The sequence below is a fragment of the Hippocampus guttulatus genome, chromosome 6 (assembly GCF_054856545.1).
Source record: "Hippocampus guttulatus isolate MCC_2025c chromosome 6, RoL_Hgut_1.0, whole genome shotgun sequence".
In the NCBI taxonomy this organism is placed as follows: Eukaryota; Metazoa; Chordata; class Actinopteri; order Syngnathiformes; family Syngnathidae; genus Hippocampus; species Hippocampus guttulatus.
This window is the reverse complement of record NC_141266.1, coordinates 7,052,377-7,069,700: the sequence shown is the minus strand read 5'-3', so window position 1 is coordinate 7,069,700 and position 17,324 is coordinate 7,052,377. Positions and strand designations below refer to the sequence as shown.

The window sequence follows — 17,324 nt, the reverse complement described above, 5'->3', positions numbered from 1 at the left end:
TATTTGTACAATGAAAATTGTTGCCTTGAATTCCCCTTTATTTTTCCTTGAGAAATGCATCATACTTGAGTTGAAAATGAATAAAAACAGATATTCTTGCCCCTGATTGCATTCCTTTTCTGCAACCTTCCGAAAGTGACTAATTCAGCTAATTTGCTCTTTGCAGTAACTCTGAAAAATGCAGCTGAGCTGCTGGAGTTTGCCGCCATGTACAACGCAGAGCAACTGAAACTCTCCTGCCTCCAGTTCATTGTGCTGAATATGGCTGCGCTACTCGAGTCAAAGTGAGAACCAAGATTGATAATTATGCAGGAGCTTGAAATGTCTACTTAAGATATCAATTCATGTAAAGTAGTGCAAGCGTCGAGCTGAAACCTCTGTGCAAATTTAGTACATTTCACATTTTTTCACACACCAGTCAACGGTCAGTCAACACAAGTGTAATTTTTCAAATCATTGATCAGTTTAAAGTACTGTTAATGGCTCAATAAGCATGTCGTTCTTTCGACATGCTTATGGAGATGATATACACATAATAGCAGATATAGCTGGTATTGAATAAATTACAAATTATTTTTGGTGCTTTGGATATGCGGTTCAGAAAATGGATGAGTTATGTGTCTGTCTGCTCCTTATTTCTATGATCCCATTAGAGCACTGGATTGTCTGAGTGATGAAGTCCTTCTTGAGCTTTCTGCAGCCTACAAGAGGATGGTCAGTCACCCTAACACCTGCGCTACAAACTTTCCTATTGCTGGTTACTGTTTTTGTAAAATTTAGATGAAGATTTGTTACAAGAAACTTTTGGGAGATTCGATACAACTGTTTTTTTACCAGACCAATGCCAGTATAAATACTCAACTTTTGAATTACAATACAATACATCCTGATTTATATAGCGCTTTCACAACAGCTGCAGCTGTAACAAAGCGCTTAACAAAACAGTTAACACGAATTGTCACAGATACCGATACCACTATTACTTTTGATACATAAAATATCACACACACACACAAAAAACAGTGACAGATCATTTTTAAGAAAGACCTTTAGATTCAAACATAGCATTTTTCCTTGCATGAAATTATAGCAAATGTATTTTATCCATTTGTTCACAAAATAATTATTAAGAACAGAACAAAATGAAGTTAAATAAAAGAATACAATGAAAGAAAGAAACAAACTAGTGGCCGGAAAAAGTCCTACTCAAAACATGTGGCTGGACAAGTTCTTGAAGAAAAATAGTCAAGTGCAAGGAATTGAATACAGCAGTGCTTCAAGTTATGAATACACACAATTTCTGCAGTTTTTAGCAACATAAATTTCTCACCGTTTAATTCAACTGTATTGTCTCCCCAAACACTTGGTGGCACCCACATCATGATGTACATAACTGTGAAGAAGAAGGAGACTCTTGCGTCATATCCTAGCACTCCGCTGAGCTGGAAATAATGTCAATATAAAAATACAGGACTGATTGTTGAGATGGACCAAACCTAAATGCATGTACGGTACATGTCCAGACCGTTACAATTTTTAAACTATTTGTGGCAACCGAAGACTTTCTTTTAGTTGGGCTGATTGGAATCTACAGTACATGCAAATGCTAATGTGAGCCACTGTTGACCACATCAATGATAGGCAGGCATTGAACTTGTTATAAAAGCACACGCTAATCAATTGCTATATGACGCACAGTAGCAGCCCACCTGTTGGCGAAAGCGTTCGTTCAAGAGCAGTGCATGTGTGTTGAAAATAAGTCATTTCCCAACATATGAAGCTTACTTTCTTACCAATGCTAAAGCGTCTGCTATCAATACAGAACATGCATGTTTTCTCTGACATCCACGGAACCTGGCAACACTTTGGATTTGAATGTTGGGGATGTTACTCTATGCGACGCAAGACCCAATGCGCCGGACCAGAGATCGCCAAGCAGGGACATACTGGGACCAAAATTCACCTCGCCAACGACCAATAGTTGTCGATGAAAGTTGTGGGTTGTTCGCCAGATGTTGAAGTACTGAGCGGTGATATCAAACACTACACATGCAGGCCTCTGTTCTGACGTTGTTGCTCCAGAAACCTGTCAGATGGGTCAATAATGGGTCTCGGTCTGAACTGAACAGGGCCAGCTACCATTTGGACACTTGCTAAAATTAATGCACACAGTCATCCCTAAAAATCGGATTTGAGGATTGGAATCAGATTATGCCTGCAGTCTGATTGCAGTCAAAAGGTTTTCGGCTGACTGTACAGTGTGGTTTAGCTGGTATTCTTCATTTTTACGTTTTAATTTCAGATCCCAGCCATGCACAGGAGAGTTGTGACTCCATATCCTGACGCCCCAGATCTCAGTATGTATGAAGATGAACATACTGACTTCGCCTTCAGCCGCAAATTAGAATCTGAATTGGACCAATCCAGCAGGTAAGCAGCCTTAAAGGCGCCTGTAACAGCCCGAATATTGCCAAGTATTTTGTAGTTCTGAACTTAAAAATTATTTATGCAGTAAACAAAAAAAAAAATCCTCCCCCCCAACAAGTCTCATTGGTGATATTAGGCTTATTTTCTGGTGTTCTGGAGCAGATTTTGGAATGCCTACTTTAAGGTAAAAAATGCGTGAGCCCGATGACGTCAACACGAGAACAACACCAGCCTATTGCAGTTGTTTTTTTGGTTGCCGGGTGTTATTTTCTTGTGAAAGTTGAACAACAAAACGTGTCAGCCATCTGAGAGAAGTGTAATTTCGGCGGCCACACAGCATAATTCCCCAAGTTATACTTGGAATTTCCATGTTTTTGTAAAAAGAGATAAACATTTTTATGAAAACGCATTGGTATTTTTTATTGCTATTGTAACAAAACAATCAGATCTGTGAACAAGTAAGCAAAAATAAGACTCTGCTTTAATTGCTTAAAATTAAGGCAAAATGGGCCTTGACTTGGGAATTTTTTTCTCTTACATAGACGGTAAATATGAACATAATATAGCCCAAGTTGTTTTACTCTCCTAAATAAAACCAAGATGTGTAACCTGTCAATATTAGCCAAGCTGTTTTTAACCTTAATCGCTGGTTTCTTTTGCCACCCTAAACGGGACACTTGATTGGGCTGAACATTGTCACATAAATAATAGGTCGATGTAAAAAAGATGTCTGCACCAAAATTCACCCCGCTGAAAAACTCATTCGTGATTTAATGTGGGGGGGGGGGGGGGGTTATGACACCCATAAATGCTTTTTTTTTTTTCATCTGTGTCTCGGTCATTGCGGGCAGGCAAGCATTGTAATGTTTCTCGGCTAGTTTTGTCAAGTTCTATTGTCTGAAAACAGTGACCAATAGTCACCAAATATGCAAATGCACAGCTCTGCTCTACTCTCTGTCTAGAGCTGGGCGATATGAAGATCTATATCACAAAAACGATCAACATTTTTGTATAGTATTAGAGAATGGATGCATGGATACTATATTTGAGGATAAAGTTGAGTTTTGATCGAGAGATTACTCTCTTGGAATCATTGAATAATCAAATTTATTAATCATGATTTCAGTATCGATCAAAAAAACGCTTAGTGATTTATTTTTGAAAAACTGAAGAAGAAAAACAGTGTATCCGCTTAAAAATAAATGAAATTTAAATGTGTGCTGTTCATTAATCAAAACCCTCCTTCCACAGGGAAGTACTGTTCAAGAAAGCCAAGATGAAGGCTAAAAAGAAACCAAGGCGACGCTCCGACAGCTCAGGAGGCTATACACTGTCTGAACTTATTCAAAGCCCCCCTGCTGCAGGTATGGTTGCACAAACACTCACATGCAAGTGACATTTCACTTGAAAGCCTCACTTTTCACTGATTTGCAATTACTGTATTTCTTTCAGCAGTTTCCCCATGCCTGGTGAAGACACGAAAAGGCACTTCAACAGAGTCACTGCAGGAGCTGCTCACATCGGACTCGGAGGGTAGCTGCATGGGGCTGGGTAGCCCCAGAGAAATGCAGTCACCAGTCTTTCATGACAGAGCTGTGGTTAGTGTACTGTAGTGGTCACACATGTTATTCAAATACAGGAAAATAATTGGTTTCATTATCCACAGGAAGAGAGGGTCTTGTGTCAGAGAATGAAGATCCCACCCAATACAAGGGATGGCCTCCCACCTCCCCCCACCTCTAGTCCAAAAGATATCCCAAAGATCCTTCACAGGTAAAATGGACCAGGGTTTTTCCTGGCTCAAATTAAGGCAGAGGTGGTACCATCCTGACCATGCACCATGACGTGCATGTACTCTCTAAACTCAACAAACTCACTTTTTTACAGGAAACATACTTACAGATAAGAGTTCCAATGAGAGTATGACTATTATCATGTTAAAGCAATCTTTTATTAAAACCTGCATCGGAAAATGATGGACTCATAGCTTGTGTGGTGGGGCCACTTTTATTTGAGACACTCAGAGATTATTTTGAATCAGCCTTCAAGTGCTCTGTGGGCCATGTGCACCTGTGCTGCAATAGCACGATGCAGTGTCCTCCGTTAAAAAAACAACAGCATTTTAACTGCCTGTTGCTTTAAGTTCTCTGCTCTGGACTTGGCTTTCCTCCTCGCAAGTGGCTGATTTTCCCTGCCATATCTGCAACACTAAAAATCATAAGCACAAGGGTTGGATTTGGAATTTTGAAACAAGACCACCGGGATTTAGATGATTTGGAATGGTCCCTCCAGCTGACCAAATAATTAATTCGGCATCTTGTGTGTTTGAATAGTCTCCTCGACAAATATATTGCTTGTGACAATCAGTTATTGCACCTGAATCAAATGCAGGTTAGAAATACGATTAAAAAAAAAAAGTCAGTTGAAGTGCACCTATTTTTCTCCAGCAATATTTTAAAGAGATGATTAGGAGAAAGTTTTCTGCCATAGTTACTTTAAATCTGGTCCTGTGGTGTGACCTTATGTTATTCTAAATTGTAGACCTTCGCATCCACCTCCAGTGTTGGATCTCAGAGCCATCATGGACATGGAAGCCAGCTCTGCGCAGACCCTCAAACCAGCTCCTAAAAGCCTAGCAAGGTAAAATATCAACACATATTCAGGTTGACTACAGTTGCTGTTTACAGACTATTTACAGCGCACACGTTTGAGGTATTCCCACCTACTCTACATATTTTTCTGCTTGCCTTCAGTGTTGGTACCCTCTGCAAATATTCTCCTACTCCTATGAAATTGTCCCAAAAGCAAAGGAAGATGTTGGCCTTGGCCAATAAAGAGACCAGTGTGGAGGCCACAGCATCCAAACCCACCCCCACAGTCACGCCATCCAAAAACAGCAGTGGGAAGACCTGGTGAGTGAGTGTACTCCAGAATCCATCCATCCATTTTCAGTATAGCATATCCTGTTCAGGCTCACGGGTGTGCTCCAGGATCAGAAGCACAAATGGAGGTGGAAGAAATTAACCCGATGTCCAGTGCATTTGTGATTTCAAGTACAAAACACAATTTTTGTTAATTTTTTATTCTGCATTGAACCCTCATATACAAGGGTCATTCAATAAATAAGGTGAATTTTTTGGTATAAGGACTTCTAATACAGATAAAAGCTTACCATTTTTTTTCAACATACTCTCCCAGCACTGTCGCACACTTTTCCCATCTGTGCCCAAGCTTCCATATTCCCTCAGCATAAAAATCTTCGTGCCTCTCGTGAATGCTTTTAAGGGACCAAACAGGTGAAAGTCTGAAGGGGCAAGGTCTGGGCAGTACGGGGGATGAGGGAGCAGTTCCCAGCCTGGCATGTTGATGGTCTGCAGTGTTTGGGCTGCTGTGTGAGGCCTTGCGTTGTCACGATGTAAGATGACTCCTTCTGACTGATGTCCCCTGCATTTGTTCTTCATGTCTTTCTTGACCTGCCTCAGCAGTTAACAGGAGTTTGAAAGTGACGAAGTCAAGTGTTGTGAGCGACTGGCTAAGAGATCAGTCCAAAATTTTTTACACTGAGTGAATATGGAAGCTTGTGTACGGATAGGAAAAGTGAGTGACAGTGCAGGGAGACTACGTTGGGGGGGGGTAAGATTCTATCTGTATTAGAAGTCCTTATACTGCAAAATTCACCTTATTTATTGGATGGCCCTCATAGTTGCCACTTTGGCATTTGCTAAATCACATATTTGAAGATTTTTTCTTCTTCTTTTCTACAGTTATTCACTGAAAACCTCATTTGTTTTTGTGCTTAGCCAAAGCAGTAAAAGTATGGCTTTGTCACTATCTTGTGGCATCTTGATGCCAAGAAACTCTAAAGTGATTTGAGGAGCTTCACTTTGACTAAATTTGTGCCTTGTCCTCAGCTTGTGACAATGCAATCATAAAACTTTTTAGGGTGGGTATCAATTACTTGTGGATTAATTTTCGCTGTTTGTTCCAGTCCTTGGTCCCCGAGCCTTCCATGAATGGAGGTGGTTCACTTTATTAGCCTTATGCATTGTTAAAAACCCAATTCTTTTTACATGTCTTCATTGAGTATGTCATTCAAGTTAAGCAAAGCTCCACCATCTCAATGTGTTTCATGTTTCCCCTCCATTGATTTCTGTCATCAGGGCAACAACACTCCAGTCCCTACCCTCACCTTGCTCATTCCGGGCGCTGCTCGAGGAGGAGGAGAACATCCTCATCCGAGCCGGGCAGCCGGGAACTCACAGGGGCCAAAGTGCTCAAGCGTTACCTGTCAGCGTTACACCTGTTAATAGGAGGGTGACGTTCAAATGTGCTGATGGCAGTGAGCCGGAGAAACCTGGGTAAGTTAACTACATGTAGTGAGTTCTGCTATCAGTGGGAGGCACTGTTGTCAAAACAGTGCTTCATCTTACACAAGTTTAAACCATTGATTTCCAACCAATTGGCCAAACACAAGAGGTCATTGGGTGTACCATGGGAAATGATCCAGTTTCACTTACCGGTAATTAATCCCGCTGGGTTTGTCTTCCTTCAATGCCTGCAAACTGAATTTGTAAAATTGTGAGTAAAGTGAGAAGTGACCATTATTTGAACATACATCTTTCTTTGTAACATTTTTGTTCGGGGTGTGCTGTAGTGCTGTAAGTTGTTTTGTTTTGGGGGGGTTTCCTCTCATTTAAAATACGTGCTCAATGGGAGTTGGGAAACACTGGTCTAAATTACAGGTCCCACAATAAAATCACATTCATTTATAAATTCACACCATTCATGTCAGTCCGGACTGTTTTATACAGAAACCCTGTTTCTGTTGAGTGTAACTTAGGCTCTGCCAGTGAGATTCAGTTCTTTCATTAGAGTGCCTGTTAGAGAGGCTGCCATTCTCTTGGTGAATGTGGAAAAAGTCGTATTCACATAGTTGTTATCACAATATGAAAACTGTGACAATTGAAGAAAGAAACGTGACATTTTATATACAGTACTGTATTTTCAGTACTGTACAAAAGTCTTAGGACACCAAAAGATTTATCATAACAGTAATTATTAGGGCGAGGAAAAAATATAGTTTTGCAATATATCGCGATATTTTTTTTATTTTTTTTTTGCTGAACCCAGGGATTGATACTTTAAGTGAGTGTTGATACTTTAAGTTACCTTATTTGGGTTTTTTTCCTGAGTTTGAAATGTCCTACTGTGTTTGAACACACCTTGTTTCTCAAGCCAATTGCAAGAGACATCATAGTTTATTCCCCTTATGAGCCTGTCTGTTTGAACAACAAAGGTTGAGTGTACAGTATTACAAACTATAAGACAAACATTGGGTGGCAAGCATCTATCTGCCTGTCACATAGAATGAGTAATCAGCCCACTTTGGTTTTAACACGCGCAATAAATAAATTTCCAGGGTTGGGTCTGCACGGTAGTCCATTGGTTAGCATTTCTACCTCACAGTGCAGAGGTGCAGGGTTCGATCCCGGCTCCGGCCTTCCTGTGTGGAGTTTGCATGTCTCCTCCCCGTGTCTGCATGAGTTTTCTCCCATATTCCCAAAACATGCATGACAGGTTAATATAACACACTCTAAATTGTCCATAGGTGTAATTGTGAGCACAATTCGTTGTTTGTGTATATATGGCCTGCATTTGGCTGGCAACCAGTTCAAGGTGTACCCTGCCTACTTCCCGAAGACAGCTGGGATAGGCTCCAGCACGCCCGCGAACCTTGTGAGGATAAGTGGCTAAAGATTTATGGCCATGAATGTGGCAAAGTACACATCCAGACTCGGATATTTATTTGCACGGGAGGAATTTAACCTGATGCTCGTTTCAGTTCGCCAGCCCCGTCCGTCTGTCTCAAAGTTGGAATTTTTCACTGCGCTCCTCCATGGGTGTGGCTAAAGCTGTAGAAGAATTGTGATCATTTTGGAGAGGAAAACCTTCTCACCGCAATAAAAACGGCATTTTCCTGACTACAACCTCTTACCCCCCACCACCCCCAAACTTTCAACTTTACGTCTTTTAATGTAACACAGTTTATTTATGGACTTTGACTGAGGAGCTAGTCACATCTGACTATTCAAATTAACGAACACGTCTCACATTTGACCAATAAAAGTGTCCGAGTCCGCCCTCATACCAAATCGTCATCAGCTAGTTGCATTTGGAATGCACATGCTGAGGGGGAGGGGAGCTGAGTGACACGTGGAAGTGTGTATGCTTAGCAGTACGCATGGCTGTGTGTGAAAGAGCAATTGAGAGCCAAACTCAACATCTCAACTTGAATTTAATGAGCAAAGGGAACAAGTGCAATAAACAGCCCTCCCTGTAGTGTGACACCCAGTCATCTGCTAATATGCCTCGTGTGACAAGGGTAAAGAGTAAGAGAAAAGAAACGTTCTGGGATTCTCTGTAACTATAGCTGTATATTCGCTATTGTTTGGGGAGGGGCTCATCTACCGATATTTGTAATACAGACAATACCCCATTTTAATAACATGGAGAACCGCGGCTATTAGTCCTAGGCAGCTAATATCTACAAATGAGTTTTTGTGACTCAATTTAGCTGCTGCGGCTTTTATTCAGGTGTGTTTTGTATTCCAGAAATTATGATAATCCCGTTGAGAATATACAGTCTTCTGGTAGTTATTGTTAGTGTAGCGCAGTTTAAAGATATAAGGACCAGCAGAGGTTTACAGGGACCTTTCACTTATTATCAAACAATAAATTGGTCCGGTTTGACTTTCCAGCTATTTATTGAATATTTACTAGCCCCGGCATTACTCTGGAACATTTTGAAAACAGTATAATATCATTGAATGGGTGAAGCATTTTTCATCCACTGCACATTGAGCTACTGGGCCATTTTTCAAAGGGGCCATGAGAGAAACTTCCATCCATCCATTTTCCGAACCGCTTGATCCTCACTAGGGTCGCGGGGGGTGCTGGAGCCTATCCCAGCCGTCTTCGGGCAGTAGGCGGGGGACACCCTGAATCAGTTGCCAGCCAATCGCAGGGCACACAGAGACGAACAACCATCCACGCCCACACTCACACTCACACCTAGGGACAATTTAGAGCATCCAATCAGCTTGCCATGCATGTTTTTGGAATGTGGGAGGAAACCGGAGCACCCGGAGAAAACCCACGCAGGCCCGGGGAGAACATGCAAACTCCACACAGGGAGGCCGGAGCTGGAATTGAACCCGGTACCTCTGCACTGTGAAGCCGACGTGCTAACCACTGGACTACCGGGCCGCCCTTGAGAGAGAAACTTAAATGGTATTATTTTGATCAACTGCTACGTGTGTGTGTGTGTGTGTGTGTGTGTGTGTGTGTGTGTGTGTGTGTGTGTGTGTGTGTGCGCGCGCGCGTGCGTGCGCGCGTGCGCGCGGGTGGGTGGGTGTGTTTGGTGCATGTTGTCATGATTGGGAAATAAAAATGGAAAACAAAGCTATGAGCAGTCATTAAAATTACTGGGCACGTTGTGGTCTGTGGGATGGATTTTGCTCAGGTATGCTCTCACAAACATAAAATGTGCTTTACTCTAAAGGACAAAAAACACTGCCAATGAATTAAGGGGAGCAACCGCAACCATTCATCAATTTAAATCAGTTTCACAAACATGACTCTGGAAATATTTTGCTTTAAGTATATAAACAGTAATGAATAACCTTTGAGTATTTATGTACCGCCTCAGTATTTTTTTTTATTAAATTCAATGGATTTTGCTTAGTATGGCAGTATGACACTGAAGAAAATGCTTACTGTTAAGGACTCTGGGGGAATTGGGATGACCAGCTCAAAATGATGGTCAGCAAGGTTGACGTGACCGAAGTCACCCTGACTTCAACAACACTCGTGTCGAGAAATGCATACCGTGCCCACACACAGACTATGAAGCCGGGTGTAATACTGTATTTGCAAAGGCCTGTGACCCAGTAAAAGTTTTTTTTTCCATAGTTCCTGCTCGCCCGCAAAGTTACATCTCTGCTATCGTACTTCTGCCGTGTGTTTAGCCTGCAGCAGATTTTCAAGGAGGCCTCCAGATGTTAAACAGCTGCATGAGTCGTGAGTGAAGCCAGTGATGCTAACAAGAATTGATAAGGGCAGCCCTCACGTCACATTATATCTTACGGAAGAGTGAGCAGGTATCAGGTTCCTCTTGGTATTTAGCGGAAGAGTCAAGAAACCGCAGCACCAGTCGCACCGACCTCGTCTTCCGGAACACTCATTCCTTGAGATGCGTTGCTGATCTATGAATCTTAACCCCTTCCATTCTGATTTTTGGAATCCAACTTACTCTCCAAATGGCTTTCATATAATATAATGAGGATAAAGAAACAAGAGTGACATGTAGATTAGCTAAATTCCTCTAAAAGAAGTCCAGCAGGATTATGGCCAGGAAGAAACAATAGTATCTATAGTACCTTTACAGTTGTCTGAGTATTAGTGGAAAAACATTTCATTATGTTTGAATTGATTATATTGGAAGTTCAGTGGACTTGCACCCGCGGAATTGCATATTCATGGGTTTTTGTTTTTTCCAAAATTAAAAAAAATATTTTTGATGTATTTTTTTTAATTTATTTGCTGTTTTTGTGTCCAGGCAACAGCACTGTTTTGAGTGGCATGTTGGTGTAAAGCAGTGCTTCTCAATTATTTTCTGTCATGCCCCCCACCCCCACGAAGAAGAAAACATCTCGCGCCCCCCGCTCAACTATAAATAGTTTGTCTATAAAATTGTTCTAAGTACACCTTTGCATAACACTGTATCCTTATTAACGTATAAGAGAATTAAAAAAAAAAAGAAATATGGACCAACTTACAACAAAGAATAGATTTAGTAACTGTAACGGAAACGATTTAAAGTGCATCTAAAATTCAAAAATAAAATTAAATCCTTAATGAAACTATAAACATTTTTTGTCTGACCATGTCAAATCATACAATACTGAAAAATAAAATTACATAAAATCAATAAATAATAATGCATTCAAACTGATCACCAACATTAAGTCAATGAGCACAATATTTTTAAAAAAACCCTTTAACCTGCAAAACAAAAATATATAAAATAATTTGTGCTGATTCTTTTTTTAAATCAAAGATGATGTCTGGATTAATGGCTACAAGTCGCAGTCACAAAGCGGGATGGTTGTTGGCAATATTCGGCACGTTTTCGCTGAAAAAAACTCAAGCCGCTTATCAGCGTGATTGGGATGTACTGTAATGTCTTTAAGTGACACCTTAATTTAGTTGGCTCTATGTTGTCCGCTGCCAACATTTTTAGACAACCCGGTCTTTCCTCGTCTTAGCTTTCGGGAGACTTTCGTTCGCCTCTTTATCTCCCGTCTCTCTCCGCCTGTTGACTTCGAGTCTACACTTCATACTCATACTCTGTGCTGTGTGCAAAGCGCGCATGTTCAGTGCAAACAAAACACCGGGCGAATGCTCCCTGCGCACACTCTGCCAATGAGAGCGCCACTGCCCCCTAATGTAGTGGAGGTGCAACTGCACTTTATTTTAGGACAGTAAAAAAAAAAAGCATGCTCCCAGAGGTCAAACGCGTCCCCCTTGACGGAGCCTCACGCCCCACTATTTGAGAAGCACTGGTGTAAAGGAAGTGTGTTGAAGTGAGTAGAGGAGTTTCATTTGTACAGTTGTAGTGCATTGCTGCCATCTTGTGATATCTGTCGGCAGTTGCAAAACCTTTTAGGGGTTGGCCGTCAATGACACACAGATTTTTGGTCTTCGTGGCAGGACTCAGTCCCTATTCCCAGCACATAGAATGGGTTCACTGTATTTTCTCATCTCAGAATTTTTATTCAACTTGAAATGCCAAGAAAATGCCTAACAATGTAACAAAGCAGACAACTGAACTGTCAACTAAAATAGACTTTCTGGTCCACGAAAAAGTTTTCAGGTGCAGTCTCTCAAGTGTAGTGAAGTAAAATAACTGCCGTCTCGTGTTATCCAAGTTTGAGATCATATTTAAAGCGCATCATTCTGGTCTTAATGCGGTTGGGATTGAGGTCCACATAATGCAGAGGGAGATCCAGACTAGTTATACAGCAACATACTGTAATGAGTGTATTCAAGTCAGATGGAGAGGCAGCCATTCACACAGAAGCTGGTCAGTCCATGTTCACATATTCTTTTGTTCGTCCACTGAGACAGGGCAGCGCCTCGTGCATCCTCTCTCTTTCCTCCCACCTCACCAGTCTCTCCCCTCAGGCCCTGGGTGATGGCAGCGGCAGCCGGAAGCCCTCCCCCCACCTCCCTGGTGACCTTTGCTTCCATCGTGGAGGAGGAACGACAGCAGGAAGCGGCGCTAATCCGCAGTCGAGAGAAACCGCTGGCGCTCATCCAGGTAGTGCGGCTTTGCCTGTGTGTGGTAGAGCTTTCTTTGACTGACACAGATCGACATGTGCCATGACACACAGCAGACACGGTTGAAGAAAATGTTACTCACATTATTCTAGCCAGCCTTCTTTCATCACCTTGCTAAGTCTCTATGGTTTACATCATCAATAACATGTGCAACGAACTCCCGTTTTATCACGGGGATACGTTCCAGACCCACGATAGGTGAAAATCACCAATATCGAGACACTTTTCTTCAAATGCGGTTTTACTGCTCCCCATAAAAGCGTACATGAAGACTTCTAAAACACTTTTTTTCCCACAAGTTCATCATTACTGTTCACTTGCTCTCACTTAAGCCAAATAAGAAGCAAGGTCTGCTTGCATTAAGGTGTATATTTGTCACTCTCAAACAGACACATCAAACAAAAATCGTAAACTTTGTATACCGTATTTTTCACACTAAAAGGCCCACTGGATTATGAGGCGCACCTTCAATGAATGGTCTATTTTGTAATTCTTTTCATATATTGCACGCACCGCATTATAAGACGCAATCTACAATGGATCCACTTGATGGAGCTACGCTCAAGGAAATGCCAACAGAACACTACACGAAACTACACCCTGATTTATATAGCGACGATCAGATGTCAGTAAAATGTATTTAATAAAGCAGTGACACAGTTCACTTAACCAACAGCAAGTTATAACATTGACTCGTTAACGTTGAACTCTGTTGTCGCTGCTCGATTTCCGTGTTCAACTGCGAAACCGATCGCCTTAAGTTTGAACTCTGTGTTGTAAGCATGTCTCTAGCAAGGAGACATTTTGGGATTGACATATTACCCTAATGACCATACACAAGGCGCATCGGATTTTAAGGCATGCTGTGAGCTTTTAAGAAAATGGGAGGCTTTTAGGTGCGCCTTTTAGTGCGGAAAGTACGGTATTTAAACGGCAAAATGTGTACCCAGAGCATAGAATGTCATTTCATGTCAGTCTGCTAGCTATAATTCCATCCAATGTACATGTTCTATCTTAATGCTAATGCATAATGCAGAATACCAATGCTAACTGAAATTATCAGAGGTGTTAGGATAATTGCAAACCTTCAAACATCTTCTTTTAACCCACATGAAGAAATAACACAAATATGAATATTTAAAAGGCAGAACATGGTACCCTATGCAGTGAAGGGATTTCCTCTTCCGCTTGCTGTTTAGTTTTATGTCTTATCTCTTCCAGTGGACCTCAGCGCTGCCCAACATGTTGCAGCACAATGTGGTGATACAGTACACTGAAGGTGCGCAAGTCTTAGTTCAGACTTGCTTCTATGCTGTAAAAACTCATCAAAGCAACTCGGTTTAAAATTCTGCTTTATTGCAGGAACAGGAACAATGAGCTGTGATGAAATAGGGTTTGGTGTACATTGCCTTCATGTCCTTCTGTGGCAGACCATTTTATGACCACAGTTGGTTGGAAAAATGCTGATAAAAGTTAGACTGTTGCCAGCCTTTTTTCATCGCCTTCCTAAAACCCCACCACGACTCTATGTCCTCATGAAAAACATTTATCATCCATCTTATCCTGTCGGCAGGGTTTTGTTTTTTTCACCCTCTGAGGGTTTGGTTCTGCTTTCCTCAAATATGCCTCCTTTCCCTGACTTTCTTCTCTTCTCTGTGTAGATTGAAGAGAGGGCTATTCAAGACCTTCTGTTCCATTACAAGGCCCATGACAACCCTGATGAGCTGATCTTGGTGGAGAGGGCCTCCTCGGGTCCCATGGCAGCTCCAATATGGAACAAACACTGATGACTCGCCACAATATCGCAGTAAAGTGAGACGATTGTTGGCGGTGTGCTTCCGTCAAGTGCTCATCGATTACAACTTTATGCTTCTTATTGCAGTTGTCCTCATTCGCTGCATTGTGTTGTTAATGGGTGTCACGGGGTGAATGTTGTCCATAAGAAGAAAATGTAGTCCATCTGAGGCCTTGCAGTATGAACCTTTTTTTTCAAAGTTGCTCACATGGCTTAAGTTAATGCTTCCCAATTGTTGTTGTAACGTGATGTTGCCAAAGAAACGAAATTGAGATGGAGACACACACAGAGGGTGCACAGTGCAGTGTGAGTTTGATTCGTTGGAAGTTCTCCATAATCTTGAGAAAGTTTGGAGTGCCAACTAGACCTAGAAAATTGACTGCGTTTCAGCTGATTGATTTGCACAGACGTTATGATGTCATTTGGCATCAATTGATATAAAAGTGGAGTGACTCAACATTCTGTCAATCTTCCAATCCATGGTTTGGTGTGTTCTAGTGACATAATAAATCTTTTGCAGGGTGGATTTTCTTTGCAAGAAAATGTTTGTTATCAATCTAAATCAGATGTAACAAGGAGCTGTTACATTTATTTTCCATCCTGATTTACACATTTGACTTTTCTTTCCAGCCAACAAAGGCAACGTGGGTACCTCAGTTAGACCGTGTGATATTATGTTTGTGTGATTGGGTTGTCTTGGTATTAAAAGACTTTACAATGAGAAATGGCAGGCAATAAAGTATCATTCATACCTGTGCAATGACTCAGTAAAGTGTGTGTGTGTGTATGTGTATGTGTAATTTATACAGCAGCAGGCTGAGCAAAAACTGTGACGTCTTTAATGTCCCTAATTGTTTCCTTACCTTGATCCTCTTTGGCGTAGAATCTCTCTGACTAACTAAAAAATGGTAGCCTCCTGACACGCTGGCTTGCCTGCATGAGCCGCAAACAATTTGCACATCTCGGCCTCTAATTGACTGCGATGACCCCGATCCGAACTCCAACGTGTGGTAATTGACCGGTTTAGCTGAGCGTAATTACAGCTAAAACATCACATCACAAGTCAGGCAGAGAGTGCTTGTGAGGGAAATATGAATTACTCATTAGTGTCTAATTAGCTGAAGTATTTTTTTTTCATCATGCCACTCTAGCAGGTTATTAGGAATCAAACTGACATGCAGTGGAATGATGAGTATCAATGGTAGATGTAGAAGAAAACTGTTTGAGAAATAATTAACTGCCCAGTCCCCATCAATTCTGCATTACTTTTATTTGTTTGGTTTATTTTTGAAAGGAAAATTATAATAAAGGTGTATTTCAACCCGAGGAAATCCCATCGCACTCCACCCTGGAAATTCTTATTTATAGGCTGGAATAATGAAGGTGTCCAGCTGTCAAAGGTAACTCGCCTTTTATTGTTGAGGGTGTGCCGATCTATTAAATGTGGTTGATTTGAGGACAGTGCATGCAATCTGACAGTCGGGAGATGGGGGAGGACAGACCTTGGCCATATTTCCAGCCAGCCAGATGGAAAAGTTGTGAGGTTGTCCTCCAAACTGTTAGCATGAAGTCCTGCATTATTTATGGACAAAAGGGTATGTTCCATACATTCAAATGCAATAACTTCCTACCTGCTGAATACTGTAGTGGCAAGCACATGCCCAAATGAGTGAACTCAAAATTCCCATTCGTCCTGTCTGACTCTATGGATTTATAAACTTTAAATTATATTTATGCTGTAGTGACACAATTCAGAATGCAGAGGAAATGAATAAATGGAAAATTCAGTTTAACTCAATAAAATCATGCGTCTGCTGCCAGAATTTTACAGAAGCTACGGGGCTGAACTTGGGCCACTTGCCTGGGCCCCAAAAAAAAAAAAAATCCATTACATCTGGAAGATTGCAAAAGAACCGTGTGCCACAAGACAATTGTAATACTCCTCCAGTACTTATGTGTTCTTCTTTTGTATCTTTGATACAGTATGTATCCAGTATATTTTTGATTTTATTTCATTTCATTGTTAGCATGAATTAAGTGTTCATTTAAAGTGACAGTAGTAGTAACAGTTTTTATTCAAATGACAGACAGGTAGTTGCCTTTCAAATGTTTTTGCTGCAGTGGGAGGGCTTTGCCTTTTTTTTCTTTTTTTTTACTTCTACTCCATGTGTACTGTGGACATTTAAAATGTGAAAAATAAATTTTTGTTCATACAACCCCACAACTTAAATGTTAAACTGATTTTGAGCATCAGTAGCATTGATATGCACTCATAGTTTAGTGGTATATGATGCTACAGCTAATAATAATAATCATAATAATACCAATACCGATACCCATACTTTGTATCGACAAGGTGTATTATTTTTTTGTCAAGAAAAGTCTCCCAATGTATGACAACATCTACCTTGTACTTCTACTCCTTGCGGTATCATTTTAGTTTTAAGTGATTAGAACAGAATATTGCTTTTCAACAAGCAAGCCATTTGCTTTGAAGGTGGTTCTAAAATAAACAGGGACCCTTTCATGAGAAGAAATGCGACACCTGTGGAGAAAGGGCACTTTTTCTGCTGGATAGTGCATGAAAGAAGCTCCCTCGGCTGATGAGTCTGAGATTTAGAGCCTGAAATACATTAAATGGAAACAATATTGTCTTGTATGCTTTTTTAAATTTGAATTTTCAGATAGAAATGAAAGCCAA

At 41.0% G+C, this 17,324-nt stretch overlaps 1 protein-coding gene across 2 annotated transcripts in view; it reads left to right on the top strand.

Moving 5' to 3' along the window:
* Positions 1-15,379, top strand: part of ibtk (inhibitor of Bruton agammaglobulinemia tyrosine kinase) — a 28,211-nt gene extending 12,832 nt beyond the window's left edge. The window contains exons 19-29 of one of the 2 annotated variants that reach the window (XM_086113163.1): positions 167-284; positions 654-714; positions 2,303-2,430; positions 3,679-3,791; positions 3,883-4,025; positions 4,094-4,200; positions 4,969-5,067; positions 5,181-5,339; positions 6,588-6,785; positions 12,673-12,808; positions 14,490-15,379. In XM_086113163.1, coding sequence (XP_085969289.1) covers positions 167-284; positions 654-714; positions 2,303-2,430; positions 3,679-3,791; positions 3,883-4,025; positions 4,094-4,200; positions 4,969-5,067; positions 5,181-5,339; positions 6,588-6,785; positions 12,673-12,808; positions 14,490-14,615 — 1,388 coding nt within the window. In that variant the 3' untranslated portion in view covers positions 14,616-15,379. Of the gene's footprint in view, positions 1-166; positions 285-653; positions 715-2,302; positions 2,431-3,678; positions 3,792-3,879; positions 4,026-4,093; positions 4,201-4,968; positions 5,068-5,180; positions 5,340-6,587; positions 6,786-12,672; positions 12,809-14,489 lie in introns of both variants that reach the window. The other variant, XM_086113162.1, reaches the window with a different exon arrangement.
* The last annotated feature ends 1,945 nt before the right edge of the window (positions 15,380-17,324 follow it).